Source organism: Saimiri boliviensis, chromosome 19, assembly GCF_048565385.1.
Source record: "Saimiri boliviensis isolate mSaiBol1 chromosome 19, mSaiBol1.pri, whole genome shotgun sequence".
Taxonomy (NCBI): Eukaryota; Metazoa; Chordata; class Mammalia; order Primates; family Cebidae; genus Saimiri; species Saimiri boliviensis.
The window spans coordinates 34853803-34871289 of record NC_133467.1 but is presented as its reverse complement, the minus strand read 5'-3'; the positions used below and the strand labels follow the sequence as shown (position 1 = coordinate 34871289).

Below are 17487 nucleotides of genomic sequence, written 5' to 3'. Positions count from 1 at the left end.
TCGGCTTCCCAAAGTGCTGAGATTACAGGTGTGAGCCACTGTGCCTGGCCTAATTTTTGACATTTTTGTAGAGACGGGATTTCACTATGTTGGCCAGGCTGGTCTCAAACTGACCTCAAGTAATTTGCCTTCCTTGGCCTCTCAACATGCTGGGATTACAGGCAATGAGCCACTGATGCTGGCCTATTTTTTATTTGTGGTGGGGGGGGCGGAGTCTCACTGTGTTGCCCAGGCTGGAGTGCAGTGGTACAATCTCTGCTCACTTTGACCTCTGCCTCCCAAGTTCGAGCAATTCTCGTGCCTCAGCCTCCCAAGTAGCTGGGACTACAGGGAAGCACCGCCACACCCAGGTAATTTTTGTATTTTTAGTAGAGATTGGGTTCCACCATCTTGGCCAGGCTGGTCTGGAATGCTTGACCTCAAGTGATCTGCCCCCTTCAGCCTCCCTGGAATTACAGGAGTGAGCCATGCACCCAGCCCAGACCACACTTTTTAGCCTTTAAATTCCATTTCTAATATCTAACTAATGGAAGATCTTTTTGCTATCTGACCTAAATTCTCCCTGTCCTGGCATACTCCCACTTCTAATTTTGAGCTTGGTAGGGAGGGAGAAAGTTTCCTTCCTCTCACAGAGGCCTGAAAGACCATCCCTCACCCATCCATCTCCGTCAGCCCCAGCAGGCCCCTCCTTCAATTTGTCTGCTTCACACTCCAAGCTCTCAGATCCTATGGGGTCAGCACTCCAAGACTGAAGGAGGAAACAAAGGTCAATTCCATAAAACTTGAATGTTTGCGAGGCACAGTGGCTTACACCTGTAATCCCAGCACTTTGGGAGGCTGAGGTGGGCAGAGCACGAGGTCAGGAGATTAAGACCATCCTGGTTAACATGGAGAAACCCTGTCTCTACTAAAATACAAAAAATTAGCTGGGCGTGGTGGTTAGCGCCTGTAGTCCCAGCTACTCAGGAGGCTGAGGCATGGGAATTGCCTGAACCCGGGAGGCGGAGGTTGCAGTGAGCCGAGATGGCACCACTGCACTCCAGCCTGGCAACAGAGCAAGACTCCGTCTCAACCAAAAAAAAAAAAAAAAAGGGCTAGGCGTGGTGGCTCACGCCTGTAATCCAAGCACTTTGGAGGTCAAGGTGGGTGGATCACCTGAGGTAGGGAGTTCAAGACCAGCCGGACCAACATGGTGAAACCCCATCTTTATAAAAACAAAACAAAAAAAAGAGTTCTTTGCGTATTTTGGCTGGGCATCGTGGCTCATGGCTATAATCCAAACACTTTGGAGGCCAAGGCAAGCGAATCACCTGAGGTCGGGAGTTCAAGACCAGCCTGACCAACATGGTGAAACCCCATCTTTGAAAAAAAAAAAAAATTTGAATGTCACAATCAAGGAAACACAGAAGGCCACACAGTGACTCAGGTCTACAATCCCAGAACTTTGGGAGGCTGAGGCAGGAGAATCGCTTGAGGCCAGGAGTTTGAGCAAGACTAGCCTAGGCAACATAGCAAGACCTTGTCTCTATAAAAAATTTAAAAATTTGCTGGGTGTGGTGGTGCACGTCTGTAACCCCAGTTACTTAAGAGTCTTAAGGCGGAAGAATCACTTGAGCCCAGGAGTTTGAGTTACAATGAGCTATGACTGCACCACTGCACCCCAGCCTGAGCAACAAAGCCAGACCCTATTTCTAAAAAAAAAAAAAAAAAAAAAAAAGAAAAAGAAAAAGAAAAAAAAAAGAGAGAGAAAACATACACTCACCCTTTGCCCTTGGGGATTTTACTAAACTGTGGGCACACAGAAGGGGAGGGCTTTTGCTAAACGCTTCAGAAATAACGCTCTCCAGCCTTGCTATTTTTAATCTCCCATGGTTTATATTCTTAGCTGCTGCGTGGGAGTGATGGGAAGGAGAGAAAGGGATAAAGGAAAGAGGCTGGTGAAGACTGATGATATCCAAACCCAGGGAGCAGGGATTTCATGACATGGGTACAGAGGCTCAGCCAGGCTCTGGCCTCAGGTATCACAGTTTCCTTCTGTCCCTTACATCTCACCCCCAAAGCCAAGGCCTGCTATTTTCTTGCTTTGATTTAGGTAGGAAAGACTTTTCCAGCGCGGACAAATTTTGGAGAGAGAGCCTGGGAAAGTATGCCCTGGCCCCTGATCTTCCCCCTCTGCTCCGCTGTCTCTTCTCTTCCCTGCCTGTCCTTCACAAGCTCAGTCCCCTTTTCCGGGCCTCCTCTGGCTGCACTCCCCAGGCTCCTGCTTACTCCCATCCCTGGTAGCTGGGATTCCAGCTGGGGGAATCAACTGATCCTCGCCTCCAGTCTGAGAGTTTCTTTGTCTTCCTCAGTAAAACTGGTAGCTCTCTGGACATGCAAGAACCCAAGAAATGAGAAAATACCGAAAAGGAAGGCCCTTCATGGTCCATAAAGTTAACTGCAGAATTCCCACTTTTGCTGCCACAGAGACCCCAATTTTCTCTCCCACTGAGTCTCACTGTCGTATGGGCCGAACAGAGGTTGATTCTAAGGCCTGCAGGCATCTCCCACTCTCCATCGACTTTCAACTCCTGCCTAGTCTGCTCAGCAAGTCTGACCTTTGAAGCGCCCCGTCGCTGTCTTCCAAAGCAGGCAGCCATCGTGGATGAGTTTGCGCCGCAGAAGTTCCTCTCGGCCAAAGGGGCCCTTGCTAGGCACTGGGGTCTGAGCCCGAGGGTCCATGCGGTTGTAGATCTCCTGCAGACGGGCCCCTTTCTCCAGCTCATGAACGTCCTGGTCCACATTGGACAGCAGCTCCTTCACTAGCCCCAGTGCCGTGGTCAGGTCCTGACGCTCCTCCTCGATCCCTGGCACCGGGGGTTGGCACGGGGGAAGGCTCAGCCAGCTACACTCACACCCCAGTTCCCATCGGTTCTTGATTCCACCTTTAGAAGCTGCCCAGGGTTCCACACCCGACCCCACCCTTCCTGTGGTCATCCCAAGCCCTTCCTCGCCCCAGGTGGCGGTCTCACAGCGGCCCCCTTCTGGGCCTGCCTACTCACCGTGGGAATGCTGCAGGATGCGGCTGAGCAGCACCGGGTACTTGGTGATGCGCTGAGTCACCAGCAGGATGCACTCCTGTACCCCGTGCCGCTTGAGCACGGCGGAGCGGGTCACTTTCTACAAGGGAGGAGGCGGGGCTCTCAGGGCCAGAGGGGAGGGCAATGGAAAGGCCTGGCACCTGAGCTCTGGTGCTGGCCCTGCCATGGCCATGTCACCTCACGCTGGCCTCGGTGACACGTTTGGAAAACGGGGATAGCAAAGCCACAGGTTTGTAGTGAGGACCAACTGAAGGAGTGAAAAGTACTTGGGAAACTACCACAACATGGTCTAGCACTCTGAGGGGTACTGCTGATGAGATCCACGTGTAGACGGTCCACACGGGTGGTCAATGCCTGACCTCCGTGTGGGTGCAGCTCACCAGCACTGCCCCCATGAGTCAGGGAGGGTGGGTTTGGGCCATGAGCGTGGGATCTGGAGAGGTTGGCTCACCCGGATGAATTGCTGGAAGCGTTTGTCTCGGGCATATAGCTCCTTATAGAGCTTTAAGGCCTTGGTGTGGCGGCTGCAGAACTCCGAGTAGGTCTTCCGCATCTGCTCCGCGCTAGGACCTGAGAACTAGAAGTTGGTGGAGCAAGTCTAGGTCAGCATTCCCCCACAGCCACACTGTACCCCCTGGACACACCTCTGGCCTCTTGCCAAACAGACTGGCATCCTGTCTCTCCAGCTTTCCCTGGCTCCCCTCCAACCCCTGGAGTTTGGATGCAAGAAATACGCAACCCCGTCACACCTCCTTCCATGAATGTCACCCAGGGGCCCTGCCTTTTCCCACCTGGCTGATGAGCAGATCACCCAGGCGGTGGATGACAAAGTTCCGGGTGCTGCCAGGGCAGAGGGCCTGGCGTCGGCGTTCTAACAGCTGGCTGAGGAAGCGTGTGTGGATGTCACTGAGCTCGTCCACGCAGGGGAAGAGGCCATGGACCACGGCGGGCTCCAACTGTAGCTCTTCTAGCATCCCCGTGCGGAAGAGGCGGGTCATGATCTTCAGTGTTCTCACGTGGTGCAGCTCTGTCTGGATTAGCTCTGTGGGAGACAGAGGGACATGTGGCCTCTACCCTGGCTTGCCTGAAACTGGCAGGGCCCTAGGATAATGACCTCATGGCTCACGTGAGGTTTCTAAGGTCCCCTCCAGGTTGATATTCTGCATCATTATGATGTGAGATCATCTTCTCATCATTTTTATCTTTTAAAAAACTTATTATTTTTTTTTTCCCCCAGAAATGAGCTCTTGCTCTGTTGCCCAGACTGGAGTATAGTGGCACCATGATAACTCACTGCAGCCTTGAACTCCTGGGCTCAAGCAGTCATCCTGTCTCAACCTCCCAAGTAGCTGGGACTATAGGCACACGCCACTACACCTGGCTAGTTTTTTTAAAATACGTTTTAAAGACAGAGGTCTTGCTTTGTCGCCCAGGTTGGTCTCAAAATCCTGGCGTCAAGTGATCCTCCCACCTCAGCCTCCCAAAATCGCTGAGATTATAGGCATGAGCCACCACGCCCAGCTCCATTTTTTATCTTTACACCTTATCATCTCAAGCTGTGAGCTATTTTAGGGCAAGAACCATATGTCTTCTACATGTCGAGGCTTCCCACAGCCTCCAGCACGGTGTTAGGCGTGGAACAAGCACAGCGTAAAGACTGAAGATTGAGATAAAGAAGGGATAAAGAGGGCATTGGAGACTCAACAGCATCAAGAGGCAGGGACCTACTGGGCAACTTGTGGGATACCACGCAGGGTCTTGGAGGTCACAAGGATATAAGGGAAAGGGTTTTCAGAGGTAGGGGCTGGTAGAAAGAAGGACACAGCTGGGCACGGTGGCTCACATCTATAATCCCAGCACTGTGGGAGGCTGAGGCGGGCAGATCACCTGAGGTCAGACCAGCCTGGTCAACATGGCAAAACCCTATCTCTACTTAAAAACGTAAAAATTAGCCAGTCATGGTGGCTGGCATCTGTAATCGCAGTTACTCAGGAGGCTGAGGCAGGGAATCACCTGAATCCAGGAGGTGGAAGTTGCAGCGAGTCGAGATCACGCCACTGCACCACACTCCAGTCTGGGCAACAGAATGAAGCTCGGTCTCAACAACAAAAAAAATACAGAACACAGATAAAACAGGACCAGGTGAAGGAAGAGGAAGACCAGGGCGTCTTGGTCTTGGCTCACCGTAGATGACATCCTGCTGCTTCATCACCTCCTTCTTATGCTGCTGCAGGAAGCTGCTGTCCACAGCCAGGCTCCAGGAGTCAGCTGCAAAGTCCTTCTCATCCATCTCAAAGTCACTCATCAGCTCGTTGTAGACGACCTCTGCACCTGAACATGTGCAGGGCAGGCAACTCAGAGGTCTTCAGTTCCCTTCGCTGGGTCCTTGGCCCTTCTCTAGATCCCTTCCCTCCTCGCCCTTCCCAGGCGACTCCCACCAGCCTCTCATCCTCAGCCCCTCTTCATCCTCCTCAAGGCTCCTCGGGGCCCAGGCCTGCTCACCTTCGTCAATGAGAGATTCCACTGATAGGGTTCGGTTCCGCATGTTGAGGGAGTCTGTGGACTGTGAGAGGATCCGGCGCAGCCCCAGGGGAGACTCATCATTGAAATGTCTGAAGAAAGTGGGGGCTGTCTGCATCACCCCGAGACGGGCAAGAGACCCTTCCCAGGTAGGGAACCAAAGCCAGGATCCAAGAGGCAGTCCCCCTAAGTTCTCCTTACTCCTCTGTCCACAGTTCTGAACTCAGGGATGGAAAGGGACCCCTCAGCACCCCTTGGTCTCCATTGCCACAGTCTCTGCCTGCCCCTTTCCCCAAAGAGAGGCTCACCCAGCAATATTGGTGGTGGAAACACTCTTGGCTAAAGACAAGGAGGAGCGGCCACGGCGGGAGCCGAGGAGGGACTGCCGGAAGCTGTCGGAGGGGTAGATGGCCGAGCTCGGCCGCTCCCGGATGGTTGCTGTGAGGGAGAGAGACCCAGCAGGCAAACATCACACTCCGGTGCTTCCCGGGACTGAGGCCTCCCAGGCTCCCTAACGAGGAACGAGGCATCCTCTCACTCCACCTCAGCTCCCCCCAGTCAAGAAAGATGACAGTGATTCCACCCTACATTGGTGCAATACTTTAATGTTCACAAAGAGCTTTTTCTTACTTATCTCCTCCCTGACATAAGCCTATGAACAAACGGGAGCTCAGAAAGGCAAGAAGACTTGTCTAGGGTGACTTGGCTGATGGCTGGGCAGGCTCTTTAGACCTGAGTGCCATGCTCTTTCTGGTACCCCAAAGCTGTCTGAATTGACACTTGACAGCTGCCACCGACACTCCCAAAATGCAGTGTAAATAACCGACAAAAATACAGGTTGTGGCCAGGCTTAGGCAACCACCCATCTCCAGTCCTCATCCCCATCTGGACTCTCCTGTCCTGCTTCTGAGTCCTAGAGTCTGCGCCATCCCTTAGGCCCCGCTATCTGCTTCTAATTGAGAAGAGGAAGGTGCTGTGCCTGGGAACAACCTTAGGGGGGCAGCAGAGCCCATGTGTTAAGCAGCCTGGGGTTCAGGGGCTCGGGGGCCTCCTCCACTCCCCAACTACTCACTCTTACTTCGAAGAGACACGGACTGCAAGGCAGTGTTGTTCTTCAGCAGGGCTGCTTTCTGTTGCTGTGAGACAGAGCAGGAGAGAGATACCAAGAATGGCCGTCACCCAAGGATCACCCCGGAGGCGTGGGGCAGGAGCTAGGAGGCCGGCCCCCTTAGGAGAAACCTGGCACTGTGGTTAAGGGGATCAGGGTGGTTGAGCCCAGCGCTGCAGGGACATGTCTGCAGCAACAGGCCTGGCCTACGTGGGGCCCGAGGCCAGGGGTTGAGGGTCTGGGCTGCCCCATGGTGAGGAGGTGGGGTGGTGAGAAACACAGGGTAGGGAATGAATGGAAAAGGCATGAGGGTACCGCACACTCACTACCCTCTCCCCCAGCCCTCTGCCCTCCCTGCCGTCTCACCTTCTGCTTGACCTTGGTACAGTTGGCGAGGGTGTCTTTACAGCGGTTGTGGATAGTCACATTGCAGGCTGGGAGGGTGGGGTAGAGAGGGTGAAGGGAGGGCCGGGTGGTACAGGAGGGGACACACCCACATGCAGACACCCATCTCCTCCTGGCCACGCAGTCCTCAGGGACTCTCCCCCCTTCCCCGACTTCTGGGCCATTACCACACCCCAGTCCCCCTCCTCCCACCTCCCTCTTCCTTCAAGCAGGAAATGAAGTGACGGGGGTATAGGTGCTGGATGAAATTAAACAGTCAGGTGGGATGGGCAATCCTGACCCCAAGGTGGCCTGAGAGGTGGACCAGAGGGGAGCAGGGGTCACTGGCTGCCAGAGATGAGCTCAAGAAGCACGAAGGTGGTTGTGAATGGCAGATGGAAGAGAGGACTCCCACAGAACAGAAGACGGCACAGAGGCAGCCGGGATGGGGCTGGGGCAGAGGGGAAATTTACATTCCCTGAGCTTATCAGAGTCAAGGTTCCACATTTACTTAATCCTAACCACCCGTGGAGGGAGGTTCAGTTATCCTCATATCATGTATGAGGAGCCTGTCCTGGAGTGGCTAAATCTGTCCGGGGTCACACAGCCAGTGGGAGAGCTGGGCTTTACACTCCAGCAGGCCTGAATCCAAGGGCCATGCTCCTTCCCTTGCACCCCATGCCCTGGACTCCGGCTGGGCCTCAGTGGCAGAGAAGGGACATGACCTGCCTTGCCCCAACCCTCCCCACCAAGCTTGGCCTTCTCCTTTCCAGGCCCGGGAGTCCTGTTCCCCCAACTCAGGCACATCCACAGCTCCCACACTCCATCTGCTTCTCCGCCATCCTCCACCCCACCTTGCCACAGGGTAGGAGAGAAGAAGAAAGGAAGAATCGCCGAGCCTAGGCACTGGGGCCCCGGCTGTGCCCTTCCCAGACATGCCCTCAGCTCCGGGCCCTCTCCAGTTTCCCCTCCCCCATCCAACAACACCGGAAACTCTGCTAACTCTTTCAGACAATACCCAGCACCACGCTCACTTCCACAAATACAAGGCAAACAGGGTGGAGCAGAGGGGGCAGACAGAAGTGGGGGTTGCAGCTGCCCCCACCCCTCTGGAGCTCCCTTCTCCCACCCCCAACACTCAGTGTCTCTGGATCGAACCTCCGCTTTCCACCTGCTCTCAAAATAGTGCTGCCCGCCTCCCCTGTTCCCCTGGCAACAAGCTTCCGGATTGGGAATTTTGTCAGGTCTCTACAAGATCTAGATTGGGGTTCCCTCCTCATCCTCACAACTCTAAGTTGAACAGTGAGGAAAGCAGGGAGGCTCCACTGGTTCTTTCTGGGGGTACCTTCCCCAAGTTCCATAGGGATTCACAGGCTACAGCTTTTGTCAACTATGCAGTAGCAGGTCACAATACCTTCAATCCTGCTCTAATCAGAGGCATCTCTGCCATAACTTCAGGAGGAAATGAGGGAGAGTGGGCAGCAGGAGCCCTCTGTATAGGGATCCTGGGGAAGGAAAGAATTCCTGGCTTATACTCCCTAAAGACAGGGCTACACTCAGATCTGGATGAAGGGCAGGGATTCTAACCCCTGTCCCCAACACACATATCCCTTCCGCATTCCCTCTTTCTCACTGTGTAATCAGACTAGAAATTTGAGATGAAGGGTCCTAATCCCATCTTGTGCTTGAAACGTCAGAGGTTTCAGTCTCCAGCCATAGTCAATAGAAAGGAAGGGGCAAGGGGACTGTGAAGTCCTTAATGCCCAGCTCTGCCCAGGAAGATGGGCAGAGCCAGCTGCAAGGCTGGCAGCTTTCCACCCAGTTCCTCTATCACCCCCCCATCCCACTCCCTCCACACATACAACATTCCTGCTCCTTCTCCAATCAGTTCCCCTAACCCTTAGCAGCTGTTCGGGGAGCAAGAGGGGTACCCGGTGGATGACAGCTGCAAGGGGAGCCAGCCCAGCCTCCCCTCCCCCACATCCCCAGATAGTCCGGCTTATGCCATATTCCAACAGCCACCACCCCTCGGCGTGAGGACAGGGAGCAAGGAATCAAGCATCTGGCCCTGGCATTTGGGCCCAGCTGGGGATGAGAGAGAAGAGTAACCCTCATGGGTCCAGGCAGAAAAAAGCAGATGCAAAGATCAGGGTCAGTGGGCACTGAGTCTGGGTGACTCTTAGGGTCCAAACAACTTACTTGGGCAGATGAGAGCTTCCTTGGCTGTGATGCTCTTGTTACAGGCATAGCACATGGTCATGCCTGAAACTGAGATGGTGGTGAAGAGGTGCCCATTGGTATAGCGGGCATCCTTGGCTTCCTTCATCTTCTCCTTTTCCCGGGCCTGCGGAAGGGGTGAGAGGAAAAGGAAGTGAGGCTGGAAAATGCCAGGGTGCCTGGAGTCCAGAGAGACAGGCGGGGGGCAGAGGCAAGGAAGAAATGCCAGCCTGAGGATGCTGGAAAGACACCAGTTCCTAAAACAGAGCCTGCAACTGGGTATCAGAGGCAGCTGTCCAAGAGTGACCAGGCCAGGCTCTGGGGCAGCCAGCCCAGGCGGGTTCTGGGTCCCTGACCTACCTGGCCCCTGCGGCTGGGCTGCCTCCTATTGCCACTCATCTCCCTGGCTCGAGGTCTCTGCGTCCTCACTCCACCTTCCCAGCCCTAGCTCTGCTCGCCCCCGAGCTGCTGTACTCTCTTCTCTGTGCTAGGGGGAAGATGCGCAGAGAGGAGGGGAGAGCAGGCGAAGCAGAGGGTGCCAGCTCACCAGCGCTTTCCAATCTATGGGAGTTAGCTCCTCTTATAACCATGACAACCGATGTTGGAGCCGCTGTCTCCGTGGCAGTCACAGTGGGGGGGGGGGCAGGAGATCCCCTTATTAGATTGGCTGTACGGGGCAGAATGCCTCCCCTGCCACCCCCAAGCCAGAGGTCAGGATCCCAAACCTCTAGCTCTTTTCGCCAACCGTCAGCCAAGACACACGGGCCCGTCTGGGAGGCAGCATGTCCCCTCATAACCTCAAGGCAAGGGCAGCTGCCTTTGGGTCACCCCTCCATTCTGGGATATTTAAGTAAAGAAGCTCAGCCAGCCATCTCGGTTGCTTTTGGCAGAAAATCTCGCCTGCAGTCTAACTTTTATCCCTTTCATACTATCCTCCAGAGTTAAAATCTAGGAGAGTCCTCTTTTGCTCCTCACTCAACTGGGCTCTCCCATCCTAGGAAGTCCTTTCTGAGATCTACCCTCCACCCTTCAGTGCTGGTCTCCACAAACGGCGCACACCTTCCTCGGAGCCTCCGGGCCGACCTTTCCCGTCTCTGCTGTCTTCCATTTCCCCCAGTGTCCCTGCCTCTGCAAGTCGAGTCATTCTCCCTGACCTCCAATCTGTCCCTCCTCAAGTCCCTGCGCTTCCCAAAAAGCCTGAGAAGGTGAGAAGCGGGGGATATCACTCTTCCCACTCTTCTAGGACCTTCCTCAGTTGCGACCTCCGGATCTCTAGATTTTCCCTCCGCTCTTGGAGCAGGAGTAGAAATTGACAAGACCACTCCCTCCAAGGTTTGCCAGCCTCTCAGAAATCAAAGAGCAGGATCCAGATGGCTGAGGGTAGAAGTCCCAAGACAGAGGCTCTGGGCTGGGGACAGAGAATTACAGTTCAGTGGGGAGCACTCAGCCCAGACTCTAGGACACCAGTACTGACTCAGCCCAGGCCATGCTAGCAGCTGAGAGGTGGAGGAGGTAGAGACTCACAGGCCTGGTGGTCAGGGCAGAAAAGGGTAGAAAGGGGAAGTGTGGAGGGGCTGAGTCAACAGTGCAGGGACAGAGGGCATGGGGCTGTAGTGCCTCGGGTCTCAGAGCTTCCTGGTGGCCCAAGATCCTTCTTTTTCCTGCCTTTCCTCCCAAGCTCCAGGTTTGCCTGATGATGTGCAGAGCCCAGAGGTCTTTGGGTCAATTTCTTCTTCCTTCTTCTCGCATGCATCCTCCCCACCCCCAATCATCCATTGTTCTCCTCCTCCTCCTCCTCCTCTTCCTCCTCCTCCTCCTCCTCCTCCTCCTCCTCCCTTCTCCTCTCAGGGTCTCCTTCCTGAGCTCCTCCCCCTCTGCCTTCCCTTTCTCAGCCTTGCTTCTCCGCCACTGTTCTCTCCTGCCCACGGCCTCTCCTCCTCTCCTCCTCACGCAGGCCAGCTGCTCCTCTACCTAGGCTTATTCAGGAAGCTGAGCTGCCTCTGGTCTCAAACTCAGATCTCTAAACCGTTCTGGCCTCCTTTTTTCTATTCCAGTACCTACCTACTTGGACCACTAGAAAATGCTCCCTTTGGTCTAACCTCCACCTATCTTGTGCCAAATCATAGCTCTTTAGAAGTTCAAATTCAGGCTGGGCACAGTGGCTCACATCTGTAATCCCAGCACTTTGGGAGGCCGAGGCGGGCAGATCACCTGAGGTGAGGAGTTCGAAATCAGCCTGGTCAACATGGTGAAATCTTGTCTTTACTAAAAATACAAAAAATTAGCTGGGCGTGGTAACGGGCACCTATAATCCCAGCTACTTGGGAGGCTGAGGCAGGAGAATCCGCTTGAACCTGGGAGGTTGGGGGTTGTGGTGAGCTGAGATTGGGCCACTGCACTCCAGCCTGGGCCAGAGTGAGACTCCATCTCAGAAAAAAAGAAGTTCAAATTCACCTCTGAATAATAACCTCCCAGGATCTCAAAGACGGAGTCCAGATATCTCTTCCCACTGCCATACACTCTCCCTTTTCTCCTCTTCTCCTGCTCTTCCAGCTGTCTCTATGACACAAATCCAAAGTTTGAGAATTTATCACATTTGAATTAAAAGCAAGAGGCCAGCGAGGTCACTCACACCTGTAATCTCAGCACTTCGGGGGGCTGAGGTGGGAGGATCGCTTGAAGCCAGGAGTTTGAGAACAGCCTGAGCAACACAGTGAGACTCCCGTCTCTATTAGAAATAAATAAATAAATAAGTAAATAAATAAATAAAAACAAGCTGAAAATAGTATTAATAAAAAAAATATGGCTGCACCAGGGTCACTCCAGAATGGGCAATGCTGCTGCTCTGCCCCAATGCTGCTACAAGTACCCTCTTCCACACCTGACCTCTGCCCTCCCCCTCCCCCCTGTGGCAGCCACAAACACTCATCTGCCCCACCAGCTCAGATGGCAAAGGGAGGAAGAGGACTAGGGCAGCCAGAGAACAGGGTCTCTAGTGGCCCTTCCCCTCTCTGGCATCGATGCTCCATAGACAGCCCCGGTACTCTGGGCCCTGCCTCCTCCACCTCCCAACACTCACCCTCTCTCGAAGTGACCCCCGCTCTAGGTGGGCCAGCAGTGGGCAGCAGCCACAGCAGCAGCACATCCCAGCACGGGCACTGTCCAGCAGCAAGCGGCCCTGGCACTGCCTAGTGCTATTGTCCCAGAGGTGGCCTGTGCCCGCCCCGGGGCCCAGGCTTCTGAGGATGGAAGGACACAGGGCCTGCTTCCCAGGGGTGCCTGCTCCAGAGATGCAGTAAGTGGGCTTGTTTGGTTCTTTGTTCTACCCTTTTCCAGGTATTCTAAAGATAATCACGCTGGTCTCCCATTTACCCACGCCTAAGTAGGGCACCCCTTTACCTCCAAGACCCAATCCGTCCACCAAGAAAAAGGGCCCATTACTCTATAATCCATAACCCCCACCCCAGTGCTCAGAGGCCCTTCCTGCTTGGTTCGGTCGCATCTAGAGTCATTCTTTTTCTTTTCTTTTTTTTTTTTCTTTTTGAGACAGGGTCTCACTCTGTTGCCCGGACTGGAGTGCACTGGCACGATCATGGCTCACTGCAGCCTCAACCTCCTGGGCTCAAGTGATCCTTCCACCTCGGTCCTCCAAACAGCTGGGACCACAGGCATGCATCATGATGCCCAGTTAATTTTTAATTTTTTTTGTATAGACAGGGTCTTGCCATGTTGCCCAGGCTGGTTTCAAACTCCTGGGATTAAGTGATGCTCCTGCCTTGGGCTCCCCAAAGTGCTGGAATTACAGGTGTGAGCCACCACACTCAGCCCTAGAGTCATTCTCTCTTTCTCACAAATCCCATGGGAAGTTTTTGCTACACTACACACCTTCATCCACACTACTGCTACATCAAGGGTAAAGTAAATAAAGAACATGAAAGCCCTTAGCACAATACCTGGTATACAGCAGGCACCCAATACATGTCTCAAAATGAAAGAAAAGGAAGGAAGCAAAGCAGCAAGGAGGAATGCATGGACACCAAGACACTGGGTCTCAGCAGCACCTGGCCCCTACTCGGAACCCTTTTCCTTGTCAGAGCTTTAGAACCTTCTGTCTCTTCTTGTTTCTCCTTTTCCCCTCCTCCTGAAGGGCTCTCAGCCGTTCTCTCCTATTTCCTTTGAGCGTAGACCCTCAGGATTTCCTCTGGAAGTCAGAAGACCAACCCCAAACTTCCTTCCACTGTCTTCCTAGATCTCAGTCACTTTTGTTAAAGAGAGACAGGGCATGCCGGGCGCGGTGGCTCAAGCCTGTAATCCCAGCACTTTGGGAGGCCGAGGCGGGTGGATCACAGGATCAAGAGATCGAGACCATCCTGGTCAACATGGTGAAACCCCGTCTCTACTAAAAATACAAAAAAGTAGCCGGGCGTGGTGGCACATGCCTGTAATCCGAGCTACTCAGGAGGCTGAGGCAGGAGAATTGCCTGAACCCAGGAGGCGGAGGGTGCGGTGAGCCGAGATCGTGCCATTACACTCCAGCCTGGGTAACAAAAGCGAAACTCAGTCTCAAAAAAAAAAAAAAAAAAAAAAAAAAAGGAGAGACAGGGCCGGGCCAGGCGCGGTGGCTCACACCTGTAATCCCAGCACTTTGGGAGGCTGAGGCAGGCGGATCACCTGAGGTCAGGAGTTCGAGACCAGTCTGGCCAACATGGCAAAACCCTATCTCTACTAAAAATACAAAAACTGGCTGGGTGTGGTGGCAGGTGCCTGTAATCCCAGCTACTCACTAGGCTGAGGCAGGAGGATCGTTTGAACCTGAGAGGCAGAGGCTGCAGCGAGACAAGATTGCACCACTGCACTCCAGCCTGGGCAACAGAGTGAGACTCCGTCTCAAAAAAAAAAAAAAAAAAAGAAAGGACAGGACAGGACAAGACTAATGGCAGACAGCATTGGGGCTCTCCTTCGAAAAGCTCGAAGGCAGACACAGTCTCCCCTCTTCTCTCCACTTTGTCTCCCAGGCTAAGGGATGAGGAAACAGGGACGTACGTGGAGGAGAAGGCAATGCCAAGTTTGGGACTTTGGCTTCCTGTGCTCCCAGCAGGCAGCAAGGCCTGGCAGATCCACCCAGGCAAAGTAGAGCTTCTCCAAGCAAGTCCTAAGCTCTCATCTGCCTTTTTTTTTAAATAATAGATTTTTTAGGGCCGGGCGCGGTGGCTCAACGCCTGTAATCCCAGCACTTTGGGAAGCCGAGATGGGTGGATCACGAGGTCAAGAGATTGAGACCATCCTGGCCAACACGGTGAAACCCCGTCTCTACTAAAAATACAAAAATTAGCCGGGCATGTTGGCAGACGCCTGTAGTCCTAGCTACTCAGGAGACTGAGGCAGGAGAATCGCTTGAACCCGGGAGGCGGAGGTTGCGGTGAGCCGAGATCGCGCCATTGCACTCCAGCCTGGCGACACAGTGAGACTCCATCTCAAAATAATAATAATAATAATAGATTTTTTTTAACTTAATTTTTTTGTAGAGATGAGGTCTCACTATGTTGCTGGCCTCAAACTCCTGAGCTCATGCGATCTAGCTGCCTCGGTCTCCCAAAATGCTCAGATTACAGGTGTGAGCCAGTGTGCCCGGCTCTCTCAGCTGCCTTTGGTTCTCTCTCAGGTACGTCCAAATCAAGACTTCTGGGAGAGTCAGGCCGGGCGCGGTGGCTCAAGCCTGTAATCCCAGCACTTTGGGAGGCCGAGGCGGGTGGATCACGAGGTCAAGAGATCGAGACCATCCTGGTCAACATGGTTAAACCCCGTCTCTACTAAAAATACAAAAAAAATTAGCTGGGCATGGTGGCGTGTGCCTGTAATCCCAGCTACTCGGGAGGCTGAGGCAGGAGAATTGCCTGAACCCGGGAGGCGGAGGTTGCGGTGAGCCGGGATCATGCCATTGCACTCCAGCCTGGGTAACAAGAGCGAAACTCCGTCTCAAAAAAAAAAAAAAAAAAAAAAAAGGCTTCTGGGAGAGTCACGCAGTACTCAGAATCACCTCTCCTCCAGCTGTACTGGCAGCAGCCCCTTTCCCAAGATGGTGACACCTCTGTCCATACCCTCTGTAATAGTGACCAGAGACTGTGGAGAGTTCCACTGGGATTTGAATCACCTCTGGCTGAGCCCCTGGACAGCAGAGGCGCCGTTGGCTACGCAGGGCACCGAGTCCTGGAGGATGAGCTATAGGGCTGGGAAATGAAGACATGAGGGGTTGCTGGCTATGGGACTGAGAAGAGGGCTTGGGATGGCCTCGGCCAGGCCCTGCTCCTTTATGAGCTTCCAGGGACAAGGCGAAGACAGGAGGCGGAGGGGAAGGCAGCCAAATGGAAACGCTAATGCCAACGCCAGAAACAACACAGAAAGACACCACTGAACACACAAAGGCACTTAATACATGCTCGCTTAGTGAATGAAGATGAGACACTGGCAATGGGGGTGGGCACATGGGTGAAACAAGAGGAGTGCCCAGGGCCACAGGGAATAAATCAGGTTAGGGACCCTGAGACCGAAGTATTCTGGACCCTAGCCTGCCCCCTACCCGGCCACACCTGTCAGGCCAGGAGAGAGAGACAAGCAGTAAGAGAGAGAAGGGGGTAGCAATGCAAACAGACAGGCATTTGTGCAAGCGAACAATAGCTGTGCCAGGACTCCCTGCCCTCCTGGCACAGGGCAGGCCGGCTGGGTTGGGAGGGGGGCAGCTGCCTGCAACCCCACCCCCACCCTCTCCCAAGGAGACATAAACAAACCCTGAAGGGTCCAGCCAGCTCCTCTCAGCCTTTTCGCTTACCAACTTCATAAATCCTGACCAATCCGCTCACTCAGCTCCTAGGTGATACTTTCCAACACAAACTGAAGCTAAAGATGGAGCTACTTCCTAATGGCCAGAGAGCACAGACCCTTACTTTGGTGACCGCTGTTCAAAACAGCAGCCCAGAGCATCTGGGGACATAGGGGGGCAGGCCGCAGACAGACTCACTGACACACCAGTGCACCAGCAACACGCACACGGAGGATTCACACATTCAGATCTGTCGCCTCTGATTCCAAGGTCACAGTTCCAGAGCCAGAGAGACTGAGATCAGACCCCACTGTAACTCCACTGGTCAGCCTCGGCAGGTCCTTCTCTAGGCCCGGTCTAACCTCCTGCAAGTCACTCAGTGACTTCCCTAAGCTTTAGGCTCCCTTCCCCCATCCTGACTTCTCCCCTCCCCCCCAGCTCTCTCCCTAACCTTCATGACCCCCAGAACCTTTTATCATGTCCCCCGAAGCCTCAGCCACCCAGAGGACCCCCCATTTTTCCACTCTCTTCCAACAGCGTCAGCCCCCTCACTCGGCTCCCTCCTGGGCTCCCCCAGCCATCCTCTCCGACGCACTCCTCGTCCTGCACACAAAGCCGGCCACCTCTCCATTCCTCAGAACAAAGGCACAGTCGCTCTGCACGCTCCCCACTCCACCTGCCCACCACACACTCCACTGCTGCGGTCTTAGGGATTCCAAGGGGACCCCCAGCCTCCACAGTCATCCCTGCATCTCTGGTCCCTGCTTGGCAGAAAAAGACCCTTTGTTCTAAGCGAGATGAAGGCTGTGGTTTGGGAAAGGAGAAAGGGAAGAACGGGGTGGCTAAAGAGAGAAAGGGACTTGTGGGGTCTGGGGCTGGTGGAGGAAGTAGAGCAGAGAGAATTGAGGAGGTGGCGGATGGAGACAGCCTGGAAGAACAGAAATGCAGTGAAAAGAAAAAGGAAGCATGGACGGGCTACACAGAGAGGTCCCGTGAGCATGGGATAGAGGAAGCGCAGGTTAAACTTACACTCCTCCTCCTAGGAGGGCCCCCCAGGGAGGGAGGCAAGGAATGGGGAGGAGTGGAGGTGTCAGGGCTTAGCTGGGACCCATCCCCCCAAGGAGGTAGCAGGGGAGACCATCTTCCTCAAATAATGTCTTTTCCAGCGGCGCCCCTCTACTTCCCACCACAGTATAAAAAGAAAGGAGACAGCTGGTGTGCTGGGGGGAGGGGGAGAGGGGATCCAGGGTTTGTTGGCTAAGAACCAACTCCCCCTTCTGTAACCACAGCTTTCCGGAGGTGGCCCTCCCCTTCCGACCAGCCCAAACTGACAACCACCCTCCTCCGGTGGCCTCTTGGCT

General features: G+C 54.1%; 1 protein-coding gene across 9 annotated transcripts in view; it reads right to left on the bottom strand.

Moving 5' to 3' along the window:
- ARHGEF2 (Rho/Rac guanine nucleotide exchange factor 2) overlaps positions 1-17487 on the bottom strand; it is a 66304-nt gene that overhangs the window by 15144 nt on the left and 33673 nt on the right. For 8 of the 9 annotated variants that reach the window (XM_074389568.1, XM_074389567.1, XM_074389569.1 and 5 more), the window contains 10 exons: positions 9292-9436; positions 7075-7142; positions 6673-6736; positions 5909-6038; positions 5583-5692; positions 5265-5411; positions 3872-4122; positions 3532-3657; positions 3042-3159; positions 2598-2846 (listed from right to left, as the gene is read on the bottom strand). In XM_074389568.1, the coding sequence (XP_074245669.1) occupies positions 2598-2846; positions 3042-3159; positions 3532-3657; positions 3872-4122; positions 5265-5411; positions 5583-5692; positions 5909-6038; positions 6673-6736; positions 7075-7142; positions 9292-9436 (1408 nt within the window). Of the gene's footprint in view, positions 1-2597; positions 2847-3041; positions 3160-3531; positions 3658-3871; positions 4123-5264; positions 5412-5582; positions 5693-5908; positions 6039-6672; positions 6737-7074; positions 7143-9291; positions 9437-9669; positions 11061-17487 lie in introns of those variants that run through there. The other variant, XM_010348435.3, reaches the window with a different exon arrangement.